Here is a 24,088-nt window from a genome sequence, read left to right on the forward strand (position 1 = left end):
TTGAAATATGAAGGTATACCCTTCAAATATAGAAACATCCATGAGTGTATCCATATTTTTAGATATTTCCTCATCAATCCTATTGATCCTCCCCAAAACCAAGCTTCCAAGAAAGATGTAGATGGCTCTAAAACCTCCTCTTAAGGAAAATCAATCCTTGATCTCAATTCTTTTTTATTCTTGGTAAATATTTCAAATTCCAAAATAGATTTCAAACACTCACACTTAATTATGATTTTCATCTCCAATAACCCCTTAATAGTGATTTAAATTCCAAAAATTTAGAGGACGAACAAGTGCCCAAGTTGTAAACAGGGTAGTCCAATTAGATGTAGAAGTAGTAATAACCGAGGAAAACAAAAAAATGTTCAAAGAAATCTACATAAGATGAGGATTTGCACTCATTCGATTTTTTTAGAGATGGAAGAAACATAGCAGTGAAAGCACCCCTGATATCCCTCAACTACAGGCATAGATTCTTTACAAATGTCTTCTTAAATATAAGGTCAGATGAAACCCATATCCTTGTGAATTCATACTCATTATTTTAAATATCCTCCAAATATTGCTAAGGACGATGAAAAAGGGGGAAGAAGAAGCAATAAAGAACTTGTCTAGGAATAAAAGGAAATGTTGGTCAATTCTAGAAGGATTATTGTCATGATGGATGCATGTTCGTCCAATCCTCCCAACCATTAATGAAAATAATATAATGTCTCATCAAAGGCCATAATTGTCAATTAAAAAAGGATTCTCATAAATTCTCAAGGACCAATTATCTATTTTAATGTTACAAGAAACTAATGGTAACAATGAAAGAGTGGCAATGATAGCCTCTCATTGGTTGGAGGGATTTCAAGTTATTCCACTATATTCCAATAGAAAATAACATGTAGATTTTCCTGTAGATTCACAGCTTATGTAATGTACTAAAACACAATACAAGGATCTACTTTACTCTTTAAACAAAGGAAACTGTTGGACACCTAATCCTCAATGGGTTAGTGTGGAAGTCGAATGGACAAAAGTAGTCCAAGAGACCTTGGGATCTGAAACCCAAGAGTCACGTATTGTACTATAAATGTATATCTGATGTTAATAAAAAATAGTATTGCATGTTTTATCTTTCACATTGTCTTTGTTGTCCATGTATGTTTAACATGGTATCGGAGCGGGTACGATCATAACTTTCTCAATATTATGTAAGCCACTTGTTTTTGTGGCCTGTGTAAACCAACGCTTCTATGTCTTAATGAAGCTTGTGGGTTTGTGATTATTTGTTAGGATAAATTTATATTGCTCATTAAGATTGAAGTCTGTAGTATGGCGTGAGTGCTGGTTCATTAGTTCAAATATGCTTTTCATATCTGTGTTGATTGATTTGCATAAAACGTTCCCTTCAATTATGCGTACAGAAATCTTGGGAAATCAATGCGCCCAAATCTGAGGCACACGTTGCACTGCCAGCCACTCCATATTCAAAACGTTGCAGACCTCATAATAACACTATCTCCATACTGCCATTTCTGTCTACAAACGCAACGCATCCGCCATCCTCTCAACGAGAAGCTGGAGAGCCACCTTGCTGTTCCTGGTTATTTTTAAACTGAAATTATAACACCTCTGGTCCATGTCTGCTCCTATTTCATTGATGCGCAGAGAAACGCTCCTTCACTTAGCGCTATTTGTGCCATACTTTACCTGTGCCCTCTGTCTTTTACAGTCCTGACTCTTGAAACAAGAGGTCTCTCCGCATGGATCATACCAGTGCTGATAGGATTCCTCCAGATATGAATCAGATAGGAAATTATTTTATCATCTGATTAACGCATCTTCAAAGGCGAAGTACTTTGGTAAATATCTGCACTGTTGGAGTCTTCACATGAGTTCCGTCGCTGTCTAGGAGAAAGGCTGGACTTCACAGCATCTTCCACCTCAGGTGTCCCTGCTGATTTACGTTTGTTGATCTCTCTCCTTGCCTTGTTCTCATCGTTTTCATCAGATCGATTGGATGACCTGTATATTATTGCTTGTGCCTCAGCAATTACAGCTGGGCTATCATCAGCAGCATATAGAATCCTCTGTATTGCTGAAACAATAGGTAATGGTTCAACATCTGGATTTTGACAAAGTATTTCTATATCCCTCAGCTTTGCAAAGTAAAAGTCTCTTTCCTTCTCCAAGCTGTCTACCGAAAGCTTCAACTCTGTGATCTGCTCGTTTAGAACCTGAACCTGTGCCGGGGTCACAGGGGGAATGTTGGGCGTTGAAGACCCATAAAACGGTGGTTCAGTTGAAGTTGTTTGGAAGGGTGCAGACACATATCCAGTGCTAGCAGCATTTGACCCCGTCCTGGAATGTTTAGTCCCTACATTCGCAACTGTAACTGAAGGATCATTTCTCCGAGAGCTAGCAACTGTGGCCGTTTTAGACTCCAGTGCACTGCCCTTGCTTGAAGGGTTTACTGGAGCTGCCTTCTTGTTAACTTCTCTTCCGCCTTTGCAAGACTCTCTCCGTTCAAGTGCATTCTTGTTGAACACGTCCTGCAGCACTTTGTAATTTTGAATCATCTCATACTCCTTCAAATCCTGCAACCCAATCCAATCCAATCAATGCTCCGGTCTGCTCGGCTACACTACAGAGAGATTGATGGGGTGAATAGATTGGCCAGATTCAAGAGGAAGGAGAGCAGAGACAGGGAAAAGGGCGAGGATTGCTTGAAGAGCAACAGGAAGGGCAACAGAGACGTTGCTAATATTTGAACAGGAATCCTCCGCTCGGCGAGAGCGTTATCCAGCAGCATTCCATTGTTTAGCAGATATATATTGTTATCGTTTTCTCTTGTATTTCCAATAAGATCCTTTGAATTATCCAGAAGATGTCCTTCAATGAGTCCTGGCAATAGCAGGGGGATGAATTTCAGCTTGATGTCGATTCGCCTCTTGCAATTTCACATATCTTATGGGATGATTTGACTGGAAATAAAGAAGAGTCACGGAATTTGTTTGAATCAACTCCTGCTAAAGATTTCCATCCTCATCGGGATCTCGGCGAGTTCAATAAGACCTCTGCGCTCCTTCCTGAAGGGATGATCCATCTCTTACGTCGGGCGGCGATAAAGTGAAAAACACTTTGGTATCTATTTAAAAGGTACCTTTTTTAATACTTCCAATGCTGCATTCAAATATTCATTATCGTCGTGGAGCCTGCGGGTTTCCAGTAAAGTTGTGTAACCTGATAGGCTGCCCATAACCCGAAGTGATCCAAATAATACAGAATGTTTTCATTTTCTCCTGCTCTTTTGGAAACCCCATGCGTGTGAGTACTCTAGGTGAATATTCTGTTGAGCACTTGTTCGGATTCGAACTCGGATGGTTACCTGGATTGTTTGCCTTGAAGGGGTTTTAGGAATCGCCCTCTAAAGCAGTGGAAGGTTACAGAGCTGAAAGACGAACTCAAGAGGCGAAGCATAACAACTAAGGGCATAAAGAATGATCTAGCCCCAAGGCTACAAACTTGTATTTTCTGTGGTTGTTTCAGTTGAGCAGCATATCACTGTACCTGTGCTTGAAATGTTAATGAGTATAGACTATTGGAAGTGATGTTTGGTGATGTACCTCTGCTATAGAGGGTCTCAAACTTCCTCATCTCATTGGATGTATGGCTGTGAATATATTGAAGACACTCCATATTTATTTCTCTGTTTTGGAGCTGAATACGTTGCATATATTATCACTGTGGAGCTTCTTTGATGTTATAACACTTATCTACAGCCACTGTTCTTCCTAACATTTGCTGGTATATTCTACTTCAGATCTCTGTTATTATTAGAGTTGATATATCAGAGGTATATGTAATCCATTCCTGTAGTTGAAGTTCGAATTTCAAAGAAGGAAGAAGTCATTTAGTTGTGCATCCATACAAAGCGTATCTTGGTATACCTGAGCATTTTAAGGGTGAAACATATCTGTGTTGGAAGGACTTTGAGCCTCTCATTCTTGCTGGACACAAATTTGTTAGTGATTGGCTAAATTCTTAGCTGGAATTAGTTGAGTGCCTTTTTCAAACTGATATTCTTAATTTTTGAAATCTTCAATAGCTGGGGTTTGTCTAGACTTGCTGAGTGTTCATTTCTTTGTTGAGACAATGGCTAGATTTGATGATGTATTAGAGTTACTGAATACACTAATACACTCCACTATTGGTGGGAAGGTAAATGTGAGCAAAGACACTCTTTGTGACATTCAAACCTGCCTGCATGATGCACAAGAAAAGATTGATTTTCTGCAACTAGAATCTCAGTTCCAGCAAGATGAGCTTCAACAAATTTTTCATTCCAAATTGTTTTCTGCTCAAAACAATATGTTGTTCAAGGTTAAACCAGCAAGTGGTGAAATTAGTAAGATTGAGGTTGAATCAGATCCATAATCCAATAAAGCAGCAGTTGTACATGCAGATGCAGAAACTCAGTCTGCACTTCCCAAGCCCATCATCAGACCTTGGGAACAGCTTGTCCACAACAAGCACAGAACTAGTCTTGGATATGACAAGGACTTGTCCTTTCATATTCCAGACTACTCAAAGCCCATTCAGTTTCAGAGTGCTGGATTCATTCATGACAGTTCACTTGTTCCTCATGACAGTTCACCTCCAGCTGTTCCAGATTCTGCCCCTCTTCCACAGCAACAACAACAACAACAAAAACAACAGATCGTGAAATGCCAACACTGTGATCGAGTTGGCCATATGAAAGATCACTGTTTTGATCTTCATCCATGTAAGCACTGTCATAAAACCAGTCATTCTTCACACAGATGCTTCAAAAACAAACGTCCTGCAAGAACAAAGATTCATCTTGGATGGATCGCTTCTTGGCAATGGGCATCAACAGCCAAGAAGATATTCCAAACACATATCAGAACTTGTTCCAGAGTATTGAATAGTCTTGGAGTTGAGTTTTCTCCATCTTCTCACCTTGTATCTGACAGAGGGGGAAATGATGGTCATCTACAAGCTTCAAAGCCACATCAAGCGAGCCTGAGCCACAACCTGCCACACCAGTTTCAGAGTTGTAGCCAGAGACAAAGATGCCCATGAACATGCCTTCAGTTGGCAATCTGGGACACTTCCTCTAGCAGAAGACTTTAGCTTCTTGTCAGTTTTGGAAAAGTTCCGGGAACACAATTGAGAACACTTCCTCTAACAGAAGACACCAGCTTCTTGCCAGTTTTGGAAGAGTTCCAGGAATTTCATTAAGCATTCCAGAGTTGTTGGTTATCCTTAAACCATCACAGGTTGAGACTTCCCTTTTCAGGTTGAAGTTTTACCTTTTATGCGAGGTGAGACCTCCCTTTTATGGTTGAAGGTTTCCCTCTTTAAAACAATAGGATCACTTCCTCTAGCAGAAAACTTCAGTTTCTTGCCAGTTTTGGAAGAGTTCCGGGAACTGCACTAAGCGTTCCAGTGTTGGTGGTCATCCTTAAACCACCGCCATTTATACCAACATTTCGTAGAGCACATTCAGCCTAGTGCTGCCATGCATATTTGCACATTTTGTATTACAGCTCTCTTCTTGGACTCATACATAACCCTTCGGATTAAGGGGGGGAATGTTGGACACCTAATCCTCAATGGGTTAGTGTGGAAGTCGAATGGACAAAAGCAGTCTAAGAGACCTTGGGATCTGAAACCCAAGAGTCACGTATTGTACTATAAATGTATATCTGATGTTAATAAAAAATAGTATTGCATGTTTTATCTTTCACATTGTCTTTGTTGTCCATGTATGTTTAACAGAAACCAATGATCGATGAAAACAATAAATGACAAGAGGAAGATAATCAAATACACATATCACAATTGTTTCTATGCAGAAAGCCACTGCTCAAAAGCCCGACTACCTATTGCATTAATAAAAAATATGAGTGATAATATGAAGCTTATTCTCAGAGGAACAATTCCTACACAAGTATGATCAAATCGTCGCCTCACAAGCCCACACTCACCAACACTTTGCCAATTTATGTTGCCTATTGAGCCCCTATTTCCTTGTGAAATTATTGAGAGGAATAGATGATATTTAATTGGGAATTTCTTCTTCCATAACTGTGCAATCAAAATTTAGGTCCTCTTCTGATTGCATGCATGATCGGTACAACTCAGATCATTCTACAACTAATAGTACATTGTCCATGCAATATAGTCTCAACTGGGTCTTTCTCTGAATTGACATGCATGAGTTTATCATGAGGGAATCTTCAGTTAGCTGGAGTAGTACTAAGGATGCACTAGTGCACCAACTCATTACTAGACCTCCACTAGTTCCTCCAACAATTAGAACTAGTTTAGCTCACCATAACTCACTCAAACTAAGTTATCTAATTACAACTCAAATAAACTCATCCTAGACCCCTAACATTTAGGGAGAACATATACATGAATACAAAAATACTTCGAACTCAAAACTCCTATGCTAGTTAAGTTAATTAAACTTAATTAGCTATTTACAAGTTTCTATGAGAATAGAATTTGATTTTAATTCACACTTTAATTCAAGGAAAAATTAAATTGGAATTTCTTAATGTCATTTCTCAACACTCCCTCTCAACAAGAAAGGGATTATCAACTACCTTGATCTTGTCTCTGTGCAACTCGAATTTACATTTTGAAAATTCCGTTATCAAAATGTTAGCACCTTGCTCCTTTGCGGGAATGTACTCCAACAACATAATCCACCTCAATACACAATCTCGAAGATGATGATAACAGATATCAATATGCTTGTACCGATCATGAAAAACTGAATTTTCATAGAGTTTGATACAACTCTTATTATCGCAGTAAATCACAGTTGGATCCATATGATGACTAAACAAACCAACTAGAATCTTCCTCATCCAGATGACCTCAGATGTTGCCTGACTTGCATCCATGCACTCTGCCTCTGTCGAACTAAGTGAAACCCATCTTTGTTTCCTGTTGTACAAAGAAACTGTTGTTGACCCAATAATGAAGATCCCTCCTAATGTGCTCTTCCTGTTGGATGGACTCCCTATTCAATTTGCATCGGTGAAGCCTTGAAGCTTCACTCCCTCTATCCGTCTATACCACAATCCATACTGAGTAATTCCCTTGAGGTATCTCAACACATGCTTTGTTGCCTTCCAATACATCTTGGTAGGCCTAACCATCACTTGACTAAGATGGTTAACTGCACAACACATATCCGATCGCGTGTTCACCAAATACATGAGTGAACCTACAAGCTGCCTGTAAACATTAGCTTCCACTACTTCCCTTAAAGTAGAATCCTCCTTCCTCCAATTACCTACTAGAAGAGTCTCCCTTGGTTTGTCGCTCTCCATGCACAGCCTCCTGAGTATCTCATTAGCATACTTGCTCTTAGACATGAATAGTTCCCCATCGCCATTCCATGCCTAGAAAGTAATGCATGAAGCCCATGTCCTTCATCTCAAACTCTCTTGTAATGTCCTCCTTCCAAGACTTGATCAACTAATCATCACCTATCAAAATCAAATCGTCGTCATGTAAGAAAATGAACAACAATTTACCTCCCACCACTATGTGGTACAGGTTTGGATCCGCTTCACTCTTGGTGAAGCCCAACCTGGTGAAGTAGTTACCGATCCTGGTGTACCAAGTACGCAGTGCTTCCTTCAGCCCAAACAACGCCCTCTTGAGTTGGCACACATGTGACTCATGGTCAAAGGTCTCAAAACCTTCAGGTTGCTCTATGTACACCTCTTCCTCAATTGTGCTATTAAGGAAGTTTGTATTTACATCCATCTGATGTATCTTCCAACCCATCTGTGTTGATAGTGCCAATGTAGATCTGATCGATGAGTACCTTGTAACAATAGCAAAGGTCTCATCATAGTTAATCCCCTCTACCTATGAAAATCCACGGGCCACAAACTTGGCCTTATGCTTCTCGACACTACCATCTTCAGCTTGCTTTACCTTGTAACGCCATCAGGAGGTCTCCATTAACTTGTCCTCCAGTCTTGAGACCACATCCTAAACAATGTTACAAACTATGGAGGCATACTCCTCCAATATGGCATCAACCCAAACCGGCTGTTGCACTGCCTCCTCAAAGGAAGATGGCTTTGTCTCAACACATCTTCTCATAAGAGCCATGTATCCAATGTATCTCTTAGGTGACCTCCTCTACCCATGCTAAGATATGGATGCCCGCAAATTCTCTCGTGCATAATGCAATAACCTATCAGCCTCTATGGTGCACTTTCTCCCATCTCTGGAAGACCTTGCCTGAGTGTATGTATCCACTCCCAAGTCCTTTACATGTGGTTGCTCCACATCAATCTGAGGCTCCTCAACCTTAGGAGCTAAAATCTCTTCAACCACATGCAGCTCAAGATCCCTCTCAAGGGAAACTCACATGGACTTCTCCTCATCGAATCTGACATCCCTACGAACCACTGTCACTTGTTGGTCAGCAATTACACCCAATAGTTGTGAGGAGTATCAGTGTACCCTACAAATATTCCCAACTTTGTTCTCAGTTCAAGATTCTTCCATGCATCTTTTCTCACATGGAAATATATCGATGACCCAAAAATCCTCAAGTGACCAACATCTGGCCTCTTACCAGAATAAGCCTCCTCTAGAGTCTTCGTCCCAAGAATCTGATATGGGCTACGATTATGGAAATAAACCACTGTGTTACATGCCTCAGCCCAAAAGCATAGTGGTAGGCCCTGATCATGCAACATCACCCATGTTGCCCCTACAATGCTTTTGCTCTTCCTGTTGGCCACCCCATTCTACTGTGGGTTATGGGGTGTCGTCAACTCCCGTTTAATCCCTTCTGATGCACACAATTTCTTAAAATCATTTGAGACATATACACCACCATTATCACTCCTTAGATATTTAACCTTCTTGCCAGACTCTTTCTCAACAAATACTTTAAGTTCACAAAACTGTGTGAAATTTTGATCCTTCTTCTACATGAAAAATATCCATCATTTACAAGAAAAGTCTTCAACAAATACAACATAATACCTATCTTTGGCCATGGATGCTATTGAGAATGGTCCACACATGTCTAAATGGACTCACTCTAGAATTGCCTCCACTCAATTGTATCTTTGGGAAGACCATTAGAGATCTGCTACATGATTTTCAAAGCCCCATGATGCAGGTGACCTAATTTTCTATGCCACAACTCATCGATGTCTCAACTTTGCACCTTCTCTTCTTTCATGCTCCAAGCATCACAATCCTCGACCTCCAACTTATAGAGATTCTTAACTCGAATCCATATCTTCTTTACTTGGTCCGTGGTTATGTGTCGAAGGAACAACTTTCCTTTCGAGAAATTCACATGATAGACTCTATCCTCAAGCATGGAAACCGATACTAAGTTTTTCTTCAAACCGATCACATACATAACATCTCTCAAGGTGAGAGGAGCACCCTGCTCCCTCTGAAAAGTAACCATGCCCAATCCAGTAGTACTATACCTCCCATTGTCAACCATCTTGATATGAATTTGGAGATATTTCTCCTCCATGTCACTCAACAACTCCTTGTCACCATTCATGTGGAATGTAGCTCCATTGTCAAGGTACCATACACTACCCATCATTGATGACACCATGCATGTGATGAGAGTAAAGTCCAATTCGAATTGAGAGGCGAAAGCCTCACCCGCCACTCCTCCTAACAACTTCCTTTTGGATTTCTTGAGTGGACAATTTGTAGAAAAATGGCCCAACTCATGACAATGAAAGCACTTCACTTTTTTCATGTCTTTCTTCTTACCTCCATGGAAAGAATTCGATTTGGAATGGGAAGCCTTGCCTTTCCCCTTCCTTTCCTTACACGCTAAGACACAACTTTTCTCATGAGTAGTCATTTAATGAGGAACCATCTTTGGTGTTCCTTATGATCTCCTCCTGCATCAAATCTGACCATAGTCATTCCCAATATGGAAACTTCTTCCTCCCATTGAAAGAGCGTTGATAACTATGCCAACTCTTTTGGAGTCCTAGAAGAGCTAGGCTCACCATATCATCCTTGACAACTGTTATTCCAACACTTCCAAGCTCATCATGATAGTGAGTGAACTTGGTCAAGTATTTTGGAATGGTCTCGCCTTTATCCATCTTGATTTTTCGAAGTTTGTCTTTCATTTCCAACTTCCTATGGCCACTATTTTTCTGGAATAGGTTCGTCATTGTTTTCCACATAGCATACAAATTTTAATTCCCTTGGAGACTCTCAACAATGTGGTCTCAACCTTCCTCAAGGATTATCCACCTTGACTTCGCCACACACTTCTTTCATTTGGCTAGATTTTGTGCATCCGATGTTGTTGGCTTAGGAATGTCTTGCTCAATGAATTACTTGAGGCCATTATCCTCCAGCACAATCTCCATCCTATCCTTCTAGGCTATATAATTTGAATTGCATTCAAAGGCATACTCGAGCCTAAAACCATAGAAAGCCATTTTCTGATTGTGAAGTATGTATTGCAAATTCAAATTTCACTTGTAACCCAAAACTCAAAACTTCGAAACCTTCTCTAGTATACTGTCTTCAGCTCCGATACCATTTATATTTTCCTGTAGATTCACAACTTATGTAATGTACTAAAACACAAGACAAGAATCTAGTCTACCCTTTAAATAGTGGAAACCAATGATCGATGAAAACAATAATTGACAAGAGGAAGATAATCAAAGACAAATAACACAATTGTTTCTTTGGGGAAAGCCACTTCTCAAAACCTCGTCTATCTATTGCATTAATCAGAAATTTGAGTGATAATACAAATTTTTTTCTCACAATAAAAATTTTGTACAAGTATAATCAACTCTCTGCCTCACAAGCCCGCACTCACCAACACTTAGCCAATTTATGCTGCCTGCTAAGCCCCTATTTCCTTGTGTAATTCTTGAGAGGAATAGCCCATATTTAATTGGGAATTCCTTCTTCCATAACTTCGCAATGGAAATATAGGTCATCATCTGATTGCATGCATGATTTGTGCAACTCAGATCATTCTACAATTGATAGTACATTTGTCCCTGCACTCTACTCTCAACTGGGTCTTTCTATGAACTAACAAGTATGAGTTTCTCATGAGTGAATCTTCAGTTAGCTAGAGTATCACTGAGGATGAACCAATGCACCAACTCACTACTAGACTTCTGCTAGTTCCTCCAACAATTAGAACTGGTTTAACTGACCATAACTTAGTCAAAATGAGTTATCTAATTACAACTCAAATAAACTCATCATGGACCCCAAAAATTTAGGGATAACATATACATGACTACATAAAGAATTCCAACAAAAAATTGCTAAGCTAATTAAGTTAATTAAACTTAATTAACTATTTACCAGTTTCTATGAGAATAAAAATCGATTTTAATTCACAGTTTAATTGAAGGATAAATTAAACTAGAATTTCTTGTTGCCGTTTCTCAACATAAGGAGGTTTGGCTCTATTATGGAACTTGGGGGAGGTAATCATCTCAAATATTTTTTCCTCTCCTTGAATTCTATTTGCAAAATTCTAGCTAATTAGATTTGCAAATGTTGGATTTCTAACCAATGTCTAAGGATCTCATATTGTAGGGGGGAAACTAAACTTTCTAAAATCCCTATGCAATATCGAATCCCTCATTGCAAATTCCCCTTAAATGATGGGATGATACTTCAACATGATTAAAAATATTCAGGAAAAACAAGGAGAGTTGCATCAGTTTGACACTTAAGAAGATCACTTCAAATATATGATGAGAAAATGAAGAATAATAAATGTGGACACCAAAAATGGCACTTTCACAAGGAGAAATCAAAAGGGAGACACACATCATATTGCATCTAAAACATATCACTTCCCATTCTCTAAATCACATCTAGGAAAGGACATTTATATTGAAGCCTACATTTTTTCATGTGTGGGTTTGGATGACTAGTACATTTGTCTTAATGTAAGTATTAAATGCAACTAAACAAATTGGCACTTAGGTTTAAGAACTTTTATGTCATAGATCCATCCTTTCTAGAAAATTCCCTTTATGGTGGGAGGAAGGAAATTTTATCGAATGCATTTCCATGTATTTCTTTCACGAAAAAATAAAATATGTAAAATGCAAGTTGAAGAAATGGAATAGAGTAGAATTTGTAAACATTTTTCATACTATATAAGAATTAGAATATTATATTCAGCAACTTCAACAAAATACCATTCTAGATGGGTAGTTAGAGGACCTAGTAGTGAAATAAGCAACCTACTCACAATTCTATAGAAGTTAATATGAAATACTATTGTTATAAAATCCAAGGCCAAATAGATACATGATGGTAAAATATAAAAAAAAAATTCCTCAAAAAATTAATTGTGCATCATTACCATCACAATCATATTTCATCTCTCCAGGATGTAGAATGAAAAAAAAACCTTGATCACCAAGACATCAGGGTAGAGCTAATTAGCTACTACAACTCTTTTCACTTTAATCCTCACCTTAATAGAATAAAGTCAATAAGGAAAATCTTAAATCATATGCCTTCTATAGTAGACCTTGAGAAAAATGAAGAATTAATGTGAGAATTTACTTTATGAGAAGTAGAATAGGTACCTAAGGGCATGCCAAAAAATAAGCCCCCTAATCTAGATGCATAAATGATTTATTTCAAGCTAGTTGGCCCTTCTTAGGAGAGGAAATTATGGAACTAGTGGAAGAATCAAGGAAATTACCTTTTGCCTGTACCAATCCTAAATGTTATTTTCTTTCACCTTGCCCCAAAATATGATAAGGTTGATGATCCAATGTTTTTCTATCCCATTTAACTCTAAAACATCACCTACAATATTATCACCATGGTCATTTCCAATAGCCTTAAGCCAATAATCGCCCCTCTTATCTCTGTGGAGGAAATATGTTCTGTTTAAGGTTGTCAAATTTTAGAAAATAATTTGGTGGCACATGGAGTTATCCACTCCATAAATCAACCCTAAAAGACAATTATGCTCATTAAACTTTATCTATCTAAATATTTTAATAACTTAAGTTGGTCATTATTCATTAAATTGTTTTAGCCTTTAGATTCTTAGGATCTTGATAAAAAAGGATTGTCTCTATAATCTCCTTGCCATTCTCTTCAATTCCAGTGGGTGGAGCTCCAAGTTTTGTTATATTTTATCCCTTAAGAGGAATCTGACGCAGATATTCTCTCTCCCATTTTCTCTTTATCCTAGCAGTGGAAGGCATAAAAAGAGCCATAATAGTGGTAGTTTTGAATGGAAAAATCAAAGGAATTCACCTTTTTGATAAGATATTTTGATATTCCATCAACAATTTGTTGATGACACTATGATAATGAGAACCCCGATGGTCCAAGAAACTTATACTTATTTCCAAGTTCTTGATTATTTCATGGAATCCTTGACTACCTCAATCAATCATTCAAACTCTCAAATTTTTTTCTTTAACATCCCATTGACTACTTAATGTTTATATATATATATATATATATATATATATATATATATATATATATATATATATATATATATATATATATATATATATATCATTTTCTAAGTTATAAGCATTGTTACTTGCTTGGTATTAAGCTCTATAGAAGCCAAATGTTAACCGTAAAACCCTTTATTAAGCCCTAGATATTAAGTGATTACACTTCATTTGCTATATTTTTATGTTGGTTAGAACCCCTCATAGTCCCATTTTATTATAATTGTACCTTTCATATCCTATATATATAATAAGGAGGCCTAAGTTTTGAATCATCAAAGATTGTCTTGTACATTGCACTCATTATAAAAGGAGTTTCCTTCATGGAAGAGAATGGTAATTACTAGTTTCTTATCATTTTTAATGCACAAGGTTCATAACATTTGATCAAATTCTCATGGGATAAAAATGGTTGTTCAAAATAAACCTATTATTGATATAACTATCGATAGATATAAAGCTAGACAACTATCACAGGGCTATCCACTAAAAGAGGGAATACATTATGAGGAAAATTTTGCACATATAGCTAAAATAAATACCACTAGAATGATAATTGGAAGCTAAATCATCTAGATGTCAAGTCAACATTTATGAATGGATAAAATAGGTAGAATTTTATCTTGTTCAGTTTGAAGGTTTTGTAAAGCAAGGAGAAGAACATCTTGTTTCTAGGTTAAAGATAACGTTATATGGACTCAAATAGCCGTCCAACTCTTGGTATGGTAAGATTCATAAGTTCTCCTCTCAACATGGTTTTAGTAAAAGTATGGGAGACCCAAATATGTATATCAAAAGGGATGAACAAGGACATATTGTGTTGATTTTCATATATGTTGATGACCTTATTTTATATTGAAAAACTATTAGTTTAATTGAAAATATCAAAAAAATTTGTCATAAGAATTTGAAATGAAGGATCTTGGAGAGTTGCATTACTGATTATCTCTTGAAGTTTGGAGGGATAATGGTAGAACGTTGGTCACAAAAAGTAAATATATATATGAGTTAATTAGAAGATTCAACATGAATAGATATAAAGTAGTATCTACACCATTGGAACATAATGCTAAACTCAATAGTAATGATGAAAGAAAATAAGTGAATGGAATATTGTGTAGACATTTGGTTGGAAGTTTGAATTAATATGCTGTAAGGTGTTTCCCTCTCAAAATAACTCCCCTCCAATGCCATCTAGTTGTGAGTCATTAATTTTCATGTTAGACGATAGAAATAATTTAAGCCATCGGATTGATTGAAAACGAGTATTAATCGGTTACCCTTCTTTCCGGAATGACCTCACCCATCTTTGAAAAGATTGCGAGCTAGCTTGGTTAGCGTTAGGATTATTCTGTGCCAAATATATTCAGCTTTGCTATCCTGGTCTACGATAAGCTCACACAACATGGTGCTTGGTTAGCGTTAGGATTATTCTGTGCCAAATATATTCAGCTTTGCTATCCTGGTATACGATAAGCTCACACAACATGGTGCTCTTCTCTTCAGAGGTTTCTCTGTCAGAAAGTTGCGGATTTGGATGGGAAGAGAAGCAATATTACTAAAGAATGAGAATGGTGCCGCGGAAGCTTCGAATGAAAACCATCTCACCAGGCACTGCCAAATCTTGGAATGCTAGGTCTATGGTCTCATGCTACGTCTATGGCCCTGTCTGAATGCACAAATCTGACATCCACTCAGAAAAGGGCACTCTGGCTTCTGGTATGCAGGCACTCAGGGAGCTCATTCCCGGAAGTCGTCGGCTGGACACACCCGTTTTCTTGGAAGAGGTCGCTGACAAAATCGTGGCGCTCAAGATGCAGGTCCAGGGTATGCATGCGCTCACATGATGGTACGCAAGTTAGAGTGCTTATGCTGCTTGCCACGTCTAGGTATAACGCCGCAAGGTCGAATCCTAGGCTAGTCAACCAAGGATGAAAAGCATTTTTCGCGCCAAAGTTGTTAGTATATACTATAATGGGTATTTATTACAGAAACAACAGAAAATATTACACCGTATCGAGCGTGGAGCGTTTTTAGAGAGAGATCCTAAATGATCTGGAATAAACAGACCGAGGAATTCGTATGAAGAAATCAGGTTTTATTTCATTCGGAAAGCGAGCAACCCTCTGTATGTCATATATGTCTTTCATCGTATTCTTCCAACATTAATTTCATGATGGAATCTATGTATCTTCAGTCTTCCATTTGAGAGAGAAACTGTATGTAGGGATGTGTGACGAATATGAAATTATAATATTGGGCTTCTGTTTGGAAATTTGGTCGTTCTTGTTTTGTAGAACTAGAATTACAGAATACATACGTACGTACTTTTAGCACTTTAGCATTCATCCACTACTTGTTTAGGTTTCCAATTCTTTTTCGGTTTTCTATATTAACAATTTCACATGCTCAAACAAATAGGCAGCCCTCAGCACCCAGTGAAGAAGTGGCTTAAACACGGCTCCAGGGGTAAGCCAATGATGTTGGGCGTGGTTACAAATTCTGAATTAACTAATGGGTAGATATTGAATATTAAATTAAACTAATGATAACTTTAGATGCCTTTAAATTTTAATTTTATAAGCCATGGAGAAAGATGATAAGATTCTTCACCTTTGGAAGAGGACCAATAATATATTCTTTATTACATTCATATGATAATTTTAAATAAAAATTATCGAATTTTTACTTCAAAATAGATACATTTGTTAACTTAATAACAATAAATAGTAAATTTAGATTTATTTTAGATTAAATTTAGAAAGGAAATAGCTAGATTTAAAAGATCTTCAAATATTTTTTTACCCCTTGGAAATATATTCAAAATATTTATAATTAATATAAATCTGTTTTAACTTTTTATCCACAAATTATTTAAAAAGATCAAATCTCTCCAAATGTGAACCTCTTTTTAAACACAAAACATGAAGAAAGATTTACACCTCCAAAATTTAATTCTCTCCACACTTAGTAATCGATGATAAGATTCTTCACATTTAAAAAAAGTTGTAAGAGGACCAATAATATATTCTTTATTACATTTCAATGGTAATTTTAAAATAAAAATTATCCAATTTCTACTTCAAAATAAATACATGTATTAACTTAATAACAATAAACAATAAATTTAGATTCATTTTAGTTTAAATTTATAAACAAATTATCCAGACTTAAAAGATCTTCAAATATTTTTTTACCCCTTGAAAATGAATGAGAAATAGACAGTGAGTAATTAACTATTTTAATTCAAAATATTTAAAATCGACATAAATCTATTTTAATATTTTATTCACAAATTATCTAAAAAGATTAAATCTCTCTAAATGTGAACCTCTTTTTAAACACAAAACATGAAGAAAGATTTACACCTCCCAGATTTAATTCTCTCCACACTTCTACTTCAAAATAAATACATGTAGTAACTTAATAACAATAGACAATAAATTTAGATTTATTTTAGTTTAAATTTATAAACAAATTAGCCAGATTTAAAACTTTTCAAACATTTTCTTACCCCTTGAATATGAATGAGAAATAGACATTGAGTAATTAAATATTTTAATTCAAGATATTTATAATCAACATAAATCTATTTTAATCTTTTATTTACAAATTATCTAAAACGATCCAATCTCTCCAAATGTGAACCTCTTTTTAAACACAAAACATGAACAAAGCTTTACACCTCCAAGATTTAATTCTCTCCACCTAATAAATTTTTTAGAATTACCTATGTGTTTGTGTCCAAAGTAATTTTGGGAAGGTAAAGCATGTTGAGCTTCTCATCAAATTGTATTGTGTTGATGTTGGCAATAGTTGGAACGAATTTGACTCACGTAGAGTGTAAGTGGACCACATGGAATAGCCAGTTCATCACAAGTAGGCGGTATGATATTAATAAATGATTCGTTATCCCCTTTCACAATCCTTATGATATCCTTCTTGAAAAGATAAACCAAATGTCTCACTAACATAGTCAAAAGTGATAGAATACCAGAGATTAAATTCATTGTGAACTACACTACCCTCCCTTTGAGCACTCGCTGACTCGAGTCCTTGAGAAATTGAACAAGGCCAGTGGTTAAAGAGAACATAGACTTCCAGACCATAGTAGAGTCTTGTGTAATGTTTGAAGTCTCCGCTCTATCAAGAACCTCCTTCTATCTCTTCCTCATCTGGATTCGGATTTGGATTTTGATTGTTGGGAATGGGAACACTAGCATAGTACAACACTTCTAGAACATGGCCTCTCTGGATTGTATGGATCTTTGAATCTTTGGGGAGCTTGAAAGTGAAAGGTGATAATTCTTGGCACATAAGTCTTAGTGGATTGCATAGCCTCTCCTCTGCTTTGGCTTCACAACCCAACTGCAACTCCAAAATCTTTTACAAAAGAAATAACGACAACTGATTTTTTAGCATGAACAAATCTCTGACAATGGATTTGTGTGTAGTGTTGGTGCCAGTCAAATCAAAGACTCATCCAAGTTTCCTGACGTCTGCGTCTAAGCTTTGGTCTGCATGTCTCACATAAAACTACAAGCATTCGACAAGGAAGACGATGTCTAGATCCGTAATCCACGAAAAGGTTTTTAACTAGTATAAAATGAGCTATGAGCTCTGGATTCACGACACATGCTTCACAAACTCCTCCACAACGACGAACTTGAACTTTCGACTGTTGAGTCTTTTCCGAAATCTATGAGAACCTTTCTCGTTGGGAACTATTTCTTGTTGTTGTAGGTCTAGAACTTGCTTGATTCAAATAAGAAAGCCATTCTCATCGATTTTAACTTCAGCCTCAGATTTGGATTCCATGTTTCCTAGTTGAATATTACAGAAAATAAAGAAGAAAATATGGGAAATATCAGTAATAATTTGGGAGTACAGAGGCCGGAGGTAATGGGTACTACAAAGTTCCCTTCCCTGATAGAAACTTGGCATTGTACTTGGTAATGTCAAAATAGTTAACAAGGCATTGTGTTTGGTTCTTTTCCCGTCATTTGCTTGGGCTCATCCTAGTCAATTTACATTGAATAAACTAGACTTATGTCTGACTCCCTTTGGGATGTGAGCCATCGCCTATTGAAGGAGTCACTTTGGCTAAAGAAGAAGTCTCTCACTCAAGTTTGTGAAGAAAGAAAGTGATAAATTTGTTAAGGGTTTATCCATGTCAAAAATGGGGAAAATAAGTTCAATTCTCCGCTTTTGGAGAAGCACTAGTATATAGGTGTCTAAGTAGGGGGGCATATAGGTAGTTGTTGAATATCTCTCAAGAAGGAGTGATCAAGGAGTCTTTCAAGTGTGGAAATTTGAGTCATTTTAGACTAATTTCTACTAATTGGAAGTTGTGTGGATAATTATGGTTGTGTACGATTTTTCATTACATAAGTCATGGGAAGGCTCCCCCTTTGAAACATAACGGGAAAATGGATCCTTATCAATATTATTTTGAATTTGTGAAGTAAACCTACTCCCTAGAAAACTGTTAGTTTTAACCCGATAGTCAACTCCAAAAAGTCCTTTCAATGCCTTCCTTCTCATGCAGAACTTTAATGAGCACAAAATCTACATCAAAGAAGTGGAGATGCATTCAAATGGCCATTAGAAGAGATGGCAATTTATCTTGCTGAGATAGTAAGAAACCTTTTTGTGCATATAGAGCAAGAATAAGAGGAGAAAAATTAGGTAAATAATTAGTTGTTGTGGAAATTTGCATAAATAAATAAACAATTGAAGGGAAAATAATATACAGTGGAAGCATAGATTCCAATGAGAGAACTCATGCATCAAGGAATTCACCCTCTCACTTCCTTAAGAGTCATCATAGAGTTATCATTAATTCTTTGAATTTATGCCTTACGACATTTCTTTTGGAACATCTGGTGCAATTGTTAGTTTAACTACAACCATGATAGATATTGCATATTCAATGAGCATACTTAGCCAATTCATAGTTAAGCCACATGAAATTCACTAGAAAGTAGTCAAGAGAATTCGTCGATATTTGGAAGAGAATGAAAATTTTGGTATTGAATATACTAATTATTTGAATGTTGAGTTGACAGGTTATTTGTATTTTGATTGGGTAGGAGATCCAAAACACAAGAAGTCCACCTCTAGTTATGCATTCAATATTTGAATTTGGTATTGTGACATGGAGAAGCAAAAAACAACCAATTGTTTCTTTTTCTTCCACTGAAGTTGACTACAATGCCTTATGCACTGCAACCTATGAAGATTTTTGGCCAAGAAGAATTCTTGAAGACATGAGAAAAATAGGAAGGACCAACAACAATCAAATGTGACAATGAAAGCTCTATCAAACTGGTGAACAACCTTGTCTATCATGGAAGATCGAAGAACATTGAAACACAACATCATTTTGTACAAGAAAAAATGGACTGAAAGGAAATTGATTTGATTGGTCGTAATACAAATGAGAATGTGGAATAAATATTTACTAAACCTATAGGAAAATATAAGTTTATATTATGTAGAAACAAGTTAGGTGTGGTAAATATTTTATTTCTCTATTAAGAAAAGGTGTTAGAGATAATAGGGAAATGAAAAATTTAGATTGTTTAAGTTCCAATGTTGTGTTCTAAACCTAGATGTTTTCTAATATGTGTGAGTTGTAGCCATGTAAGAGTCTTTCTTCTCCTCCATATTATTGTCTTATATAATAAGACACTATCATATATATTTTAATATGTGTGAGGCGTAAAAATCATCTAATAAAATTCTGAGTTTATTTATTTTGTTTGGACTGAGCCTCATTGAACCTTAAACATAAAAGTTTAAATTATGTAGAAACAAGTTAAGTATAGTAAATAATTTATTTCTCTATTAAGAAAGAGTATTAGAGAGAAAAATTTTAGATTGTTTAAGTTACAATATTGTGTTCTAAAACTCGTTGTTTTTCAATCCCTATGAGTTGTAGCCATGTAAAGGTATGTCTCCTCCATATTATTGTCCTATATAATAAGAGACTATCATATACATTTTAATATGCGTGAGGTGTAAAAATCATCTAATAAGATTCTCATTTTATTTATTTTGTTTGGAGTGAACCTCATTGAACCGTAAACGTAAAAGCCGTTTCCATGCATTTTTCTTTAACTGCATTTTTCCTTTACCAACAAAAATTCACTTTATAGGTGCCTTTTCCAAGCGTTGGAATTACGATTTTAAACAAGAATTCCACTTTACGAATATCATTTCTCAGAATTTTTCCTATAGTCAAGTCGAATTACGATTCTGAAAAATATTATTAAAATAAGCAAAACAATTTTCATAAAATATCTGGCCATGGCGTGACCCGTCTTTATCCTTTCTTCGCTCTTGAGCAAAAGAAAGTTTGCACGTTCCCTTCATGAAAGTTTTATACGCGTGGTATCTTTTGAGGGAAACCCGTTATCCGTCACTGTCATGGACACCCACATTGACGCTTTATGAGTGTAATTCCCCGCAATCTTTGAATATCTGTTTTGTATCTCACAGCAATATAGCGACGAGTCCGACACCTGCGGACATCTTTGAAATGTCAGACGACTTTGATGCGCGCAGCGCGAGGCAGGTACTCTATCGCATCACTATTTTGATCAACGTGTGCACAGCCATTTTAAACAGCGTTGCGGATGTATTTTCTTCGTGTGATAATTATCCTTCCTGTTTTCAAAAACTGAACGAAAATGAAACTCGAGAAGACCGACTCAAATGGACGTGTATGGTTCACGGTGAGAGTGAAAATGAAATTGGATACCTTCCTGCCAACTCAATGGACTCTTTTGGTTAGTAATGGAATTTCAGTCTTTGGTTGGAATTAGAATTCGAAATCATATAATAGAATCGGGCTGTTTGATTGAAATTAGAATTCTACATACGTATATAAATGGACTAAAATGCAATGTTTACATTCATCGAATGACATTCATTGCATTCAATGAATGCTACTTTGCCAACTCAATGGACTCTTTTGGTTAGTAACGGAATTTCATCATCGAATGACATTCATTGCCTTCAATGAATGCTACTTTGCCAACTCAATGGACTCTTTTGGTTAGTAACGGAATTTCAGTCTTTCGTTGGAATTAGAATTCGAAATCATATAATAGAATTGGGCTGTTTGATTGAAATTAGAATTCTACATACGTATATAAATGGACTAAAATGCAATGTTTACATTCATCGAATGACATTCATTGCATTCAATGAATGCTACTTTGCCAACTCAATGGACTCTTTTGGTTAGTAACGGAATTTCATCATCGAATGACATTCATTGCCTTCAATGAATGCTACTTTGCCAACTCAATGGACTCTTTTGGTTAGTAACGGAATTTCAGTCTTTCGTTGGAATTAGAATTCGAAATCATATAATAGAATTGGGCTGTTTGATTGAAATTAGAATTCTACATACGTATATAAATGGACTAAAATGCAATGTTTACATTCATCGAATGACATTCATTGCATTCAATGAATGCTACTTTGCCAACTCAATGGACTCTTTTGGTTAGTAACGGAATTTCATCATCGAATGACATTCATTGCCTTCAATGAATGCTACTTTGCCAACTCAATGGACTCTTTTGGTTAGTAACGGAATTTCAGTCTTTGGTTGGAATTAGAATTCGAAATCATATAATAGAATTGGGCTGTTTGATTGAAATTAGAATTCTACATACGTATATCAATGGACTAAAAATGCAATGTTTACATTCATCGAATGACATTCATTGCATTCAATGAATGCTACTTTGCCTACTCAATGGACTCTTTTGGTTAGTAATGGAATTTCAGTCTTTGGTTGGAATTAGAATTCTAAATCATATAATAGAATTGGGCTGTTTGATTGAAATTAGAATTCTACATATGTATATCAATGGACTAAAATGCAATGTTTACATTCATTGCATTCAATGAATGCACTTTGAACGATGATAAATTAACCGTGAAAAAATATGGAGAGATACTCTATAATAATATATAGTTATATGTTTGTTTGGGTAGTTTAAGTGGTGATGACTGTGGTATGAAATTTTACCAAATCGGAGATTTTGGCTTTGAATTTTAAATAATGTATTTATTAAATGTAAATATTCTATTTTAATGTATGGATAAATATTAAAAACAATCTAAAAATATTTTCAAGTTTATCATGAATTGATGTATATATATTTTTTATGTTTATCATGAATTGATGTATATAGGTAATTACCAATCATTTAATTTATATAATTATTCTAATAATACACTATTATAGTCCATCTCTTTTAATATGGAAAGAGATGGACTATAATAGTGTATTATTAGAATAGCTATATAAACTAGCAATTGCCCCAAAAGGTGCAAAGAGAGGCCGATAAGTTTTTTAAATTGGAAAAATAGTAAGAGAAACACATTTGTAGATATATATGCCATATGTCATATGTATTGGCAAATTTAAATTCTATATAGATATTGTAAAAGATGATATTTTAGTTTTATGGATTAGCTCAAACTAAAAACACTAAAAACATTAATGTAATATATTTCTAATAAAACACTGAAAATAGAAAATAATTGTGATTGGAAACCACTATTTAAATTCAATTAAAATAATGATTAGATTAATTTGATATATTTCTAATAAAACACTAAAAATAGAAAATAAGTGTGATTCAAAAATTCAATCAAAATAATGATTAGATTATATAATCGAAGATGTATATGTTGAATGTGTTTACCGAACTAAAAATAGAAAATAAGTGTGATTCAAAAATTCAATCAAAATAATGATTAGATTATATAATTGAAGATGTATATGTTGAATGTGTTTACCGAAGTGGAGACGAGAATACACATGAACTGTGGTTTATGCCTCAACATGTTAACACAAGGCATGGTGACGTGGAATATGCATATAAAATTAGGAATGGAGATACTTTGTATTAATCTCCTGGGTGAGATTTGTTACTATGATCATTTCAATAGCTTTAACGTGAAATTGAGTACCCTTTTTAGATGCAGATGGAGCCATAGCATCACTTCCTGTATTTGTTTTAACCTGAAATTGAGTAGCCTTTTTAGATGCAAATGGAGCCATATTTGTTTTAACGTGAAATTGAGTAGCCTTTTTAGATGCAGATGGAGCCATAGTATCAGTCCCTGTATTTGTATTTGTTTCACCCTCTGTACCACTACTTTTTAGCCCTGATAAATTTCTAAGATCATTTCTCAGAGTACTTTGACGGTTGCCATTTTGTTTGCCCTATCGACATCTCATTAAGTTTGGCTCTCTCCCCTGAATCTACCAACTTGTCATCATAGGTAGCCATCCCAAAACTATAAATACCATTTTATAACCACTTCTTTAGTTCTCACTGAAATCGCAGTAACATAGAGCATGCCTTCTCCCCCATAATTCGATCCCAAATAGTTTAAACAGTGATCTTAAACTTACAAAGGCCTAAAAGCCATGTCAACCCTCTCGGTATGTATCCTCAAAGAATACAAAGGCTTCAAGAAATTCTTCATTGAAACCATACCTCTCTGTATTGCTTGAT

At 35.9% G+C, this 24,088-nt stretch overlaps 1 protein-coding gene across 1 annotated transcript; it reads right to left on the reverse strand.

The window, feature by feature from the left end:
- Nucleotides 1–1,797: 1,797 nt before the first annotated feature.
- LOC149208191 (uncharacterized) lies at nucleotides 1,798–23,679 on the reverse strand. The gene is made up of 3 exons (XM_089398259.1): nucleotides 23,468–23,679; nucleotides 3,155–3,242; nucleotides 1,798–2,588 (listed from the first exon to the last, which is right to left on the reverse strand). Exons 1-3 carry the CDS (start codon nucleotides 23,677–23,679, stop codon nucleotides 1,824–1,826), a joined length of 1,065 nt encoding a protein of 354 aa, XP_089254385.1. The 3' UTR covers nucleotides 1,798–1,823.
- Nucleotides 23,680–24,088: the final 409 nt, after the last annotated feature.

Source organism: Pinus tabuliformis, chromosome 1_2 (assembly GCF_031772625.1).
Source record: "Pinus tabuliformis cultivar Carrire ecotype Pingquan chromosome 1_2, CPIR1, whole genome shotgun sequence".
In the NCBI taxonomy this organism is placed as follows: domain Eukaryota; kingdom Viridiplantae; phylum Streptophyta; class Pinopsida; order Pinales; family Pinaceae; genus Pinus; species Pinus tabuliformis.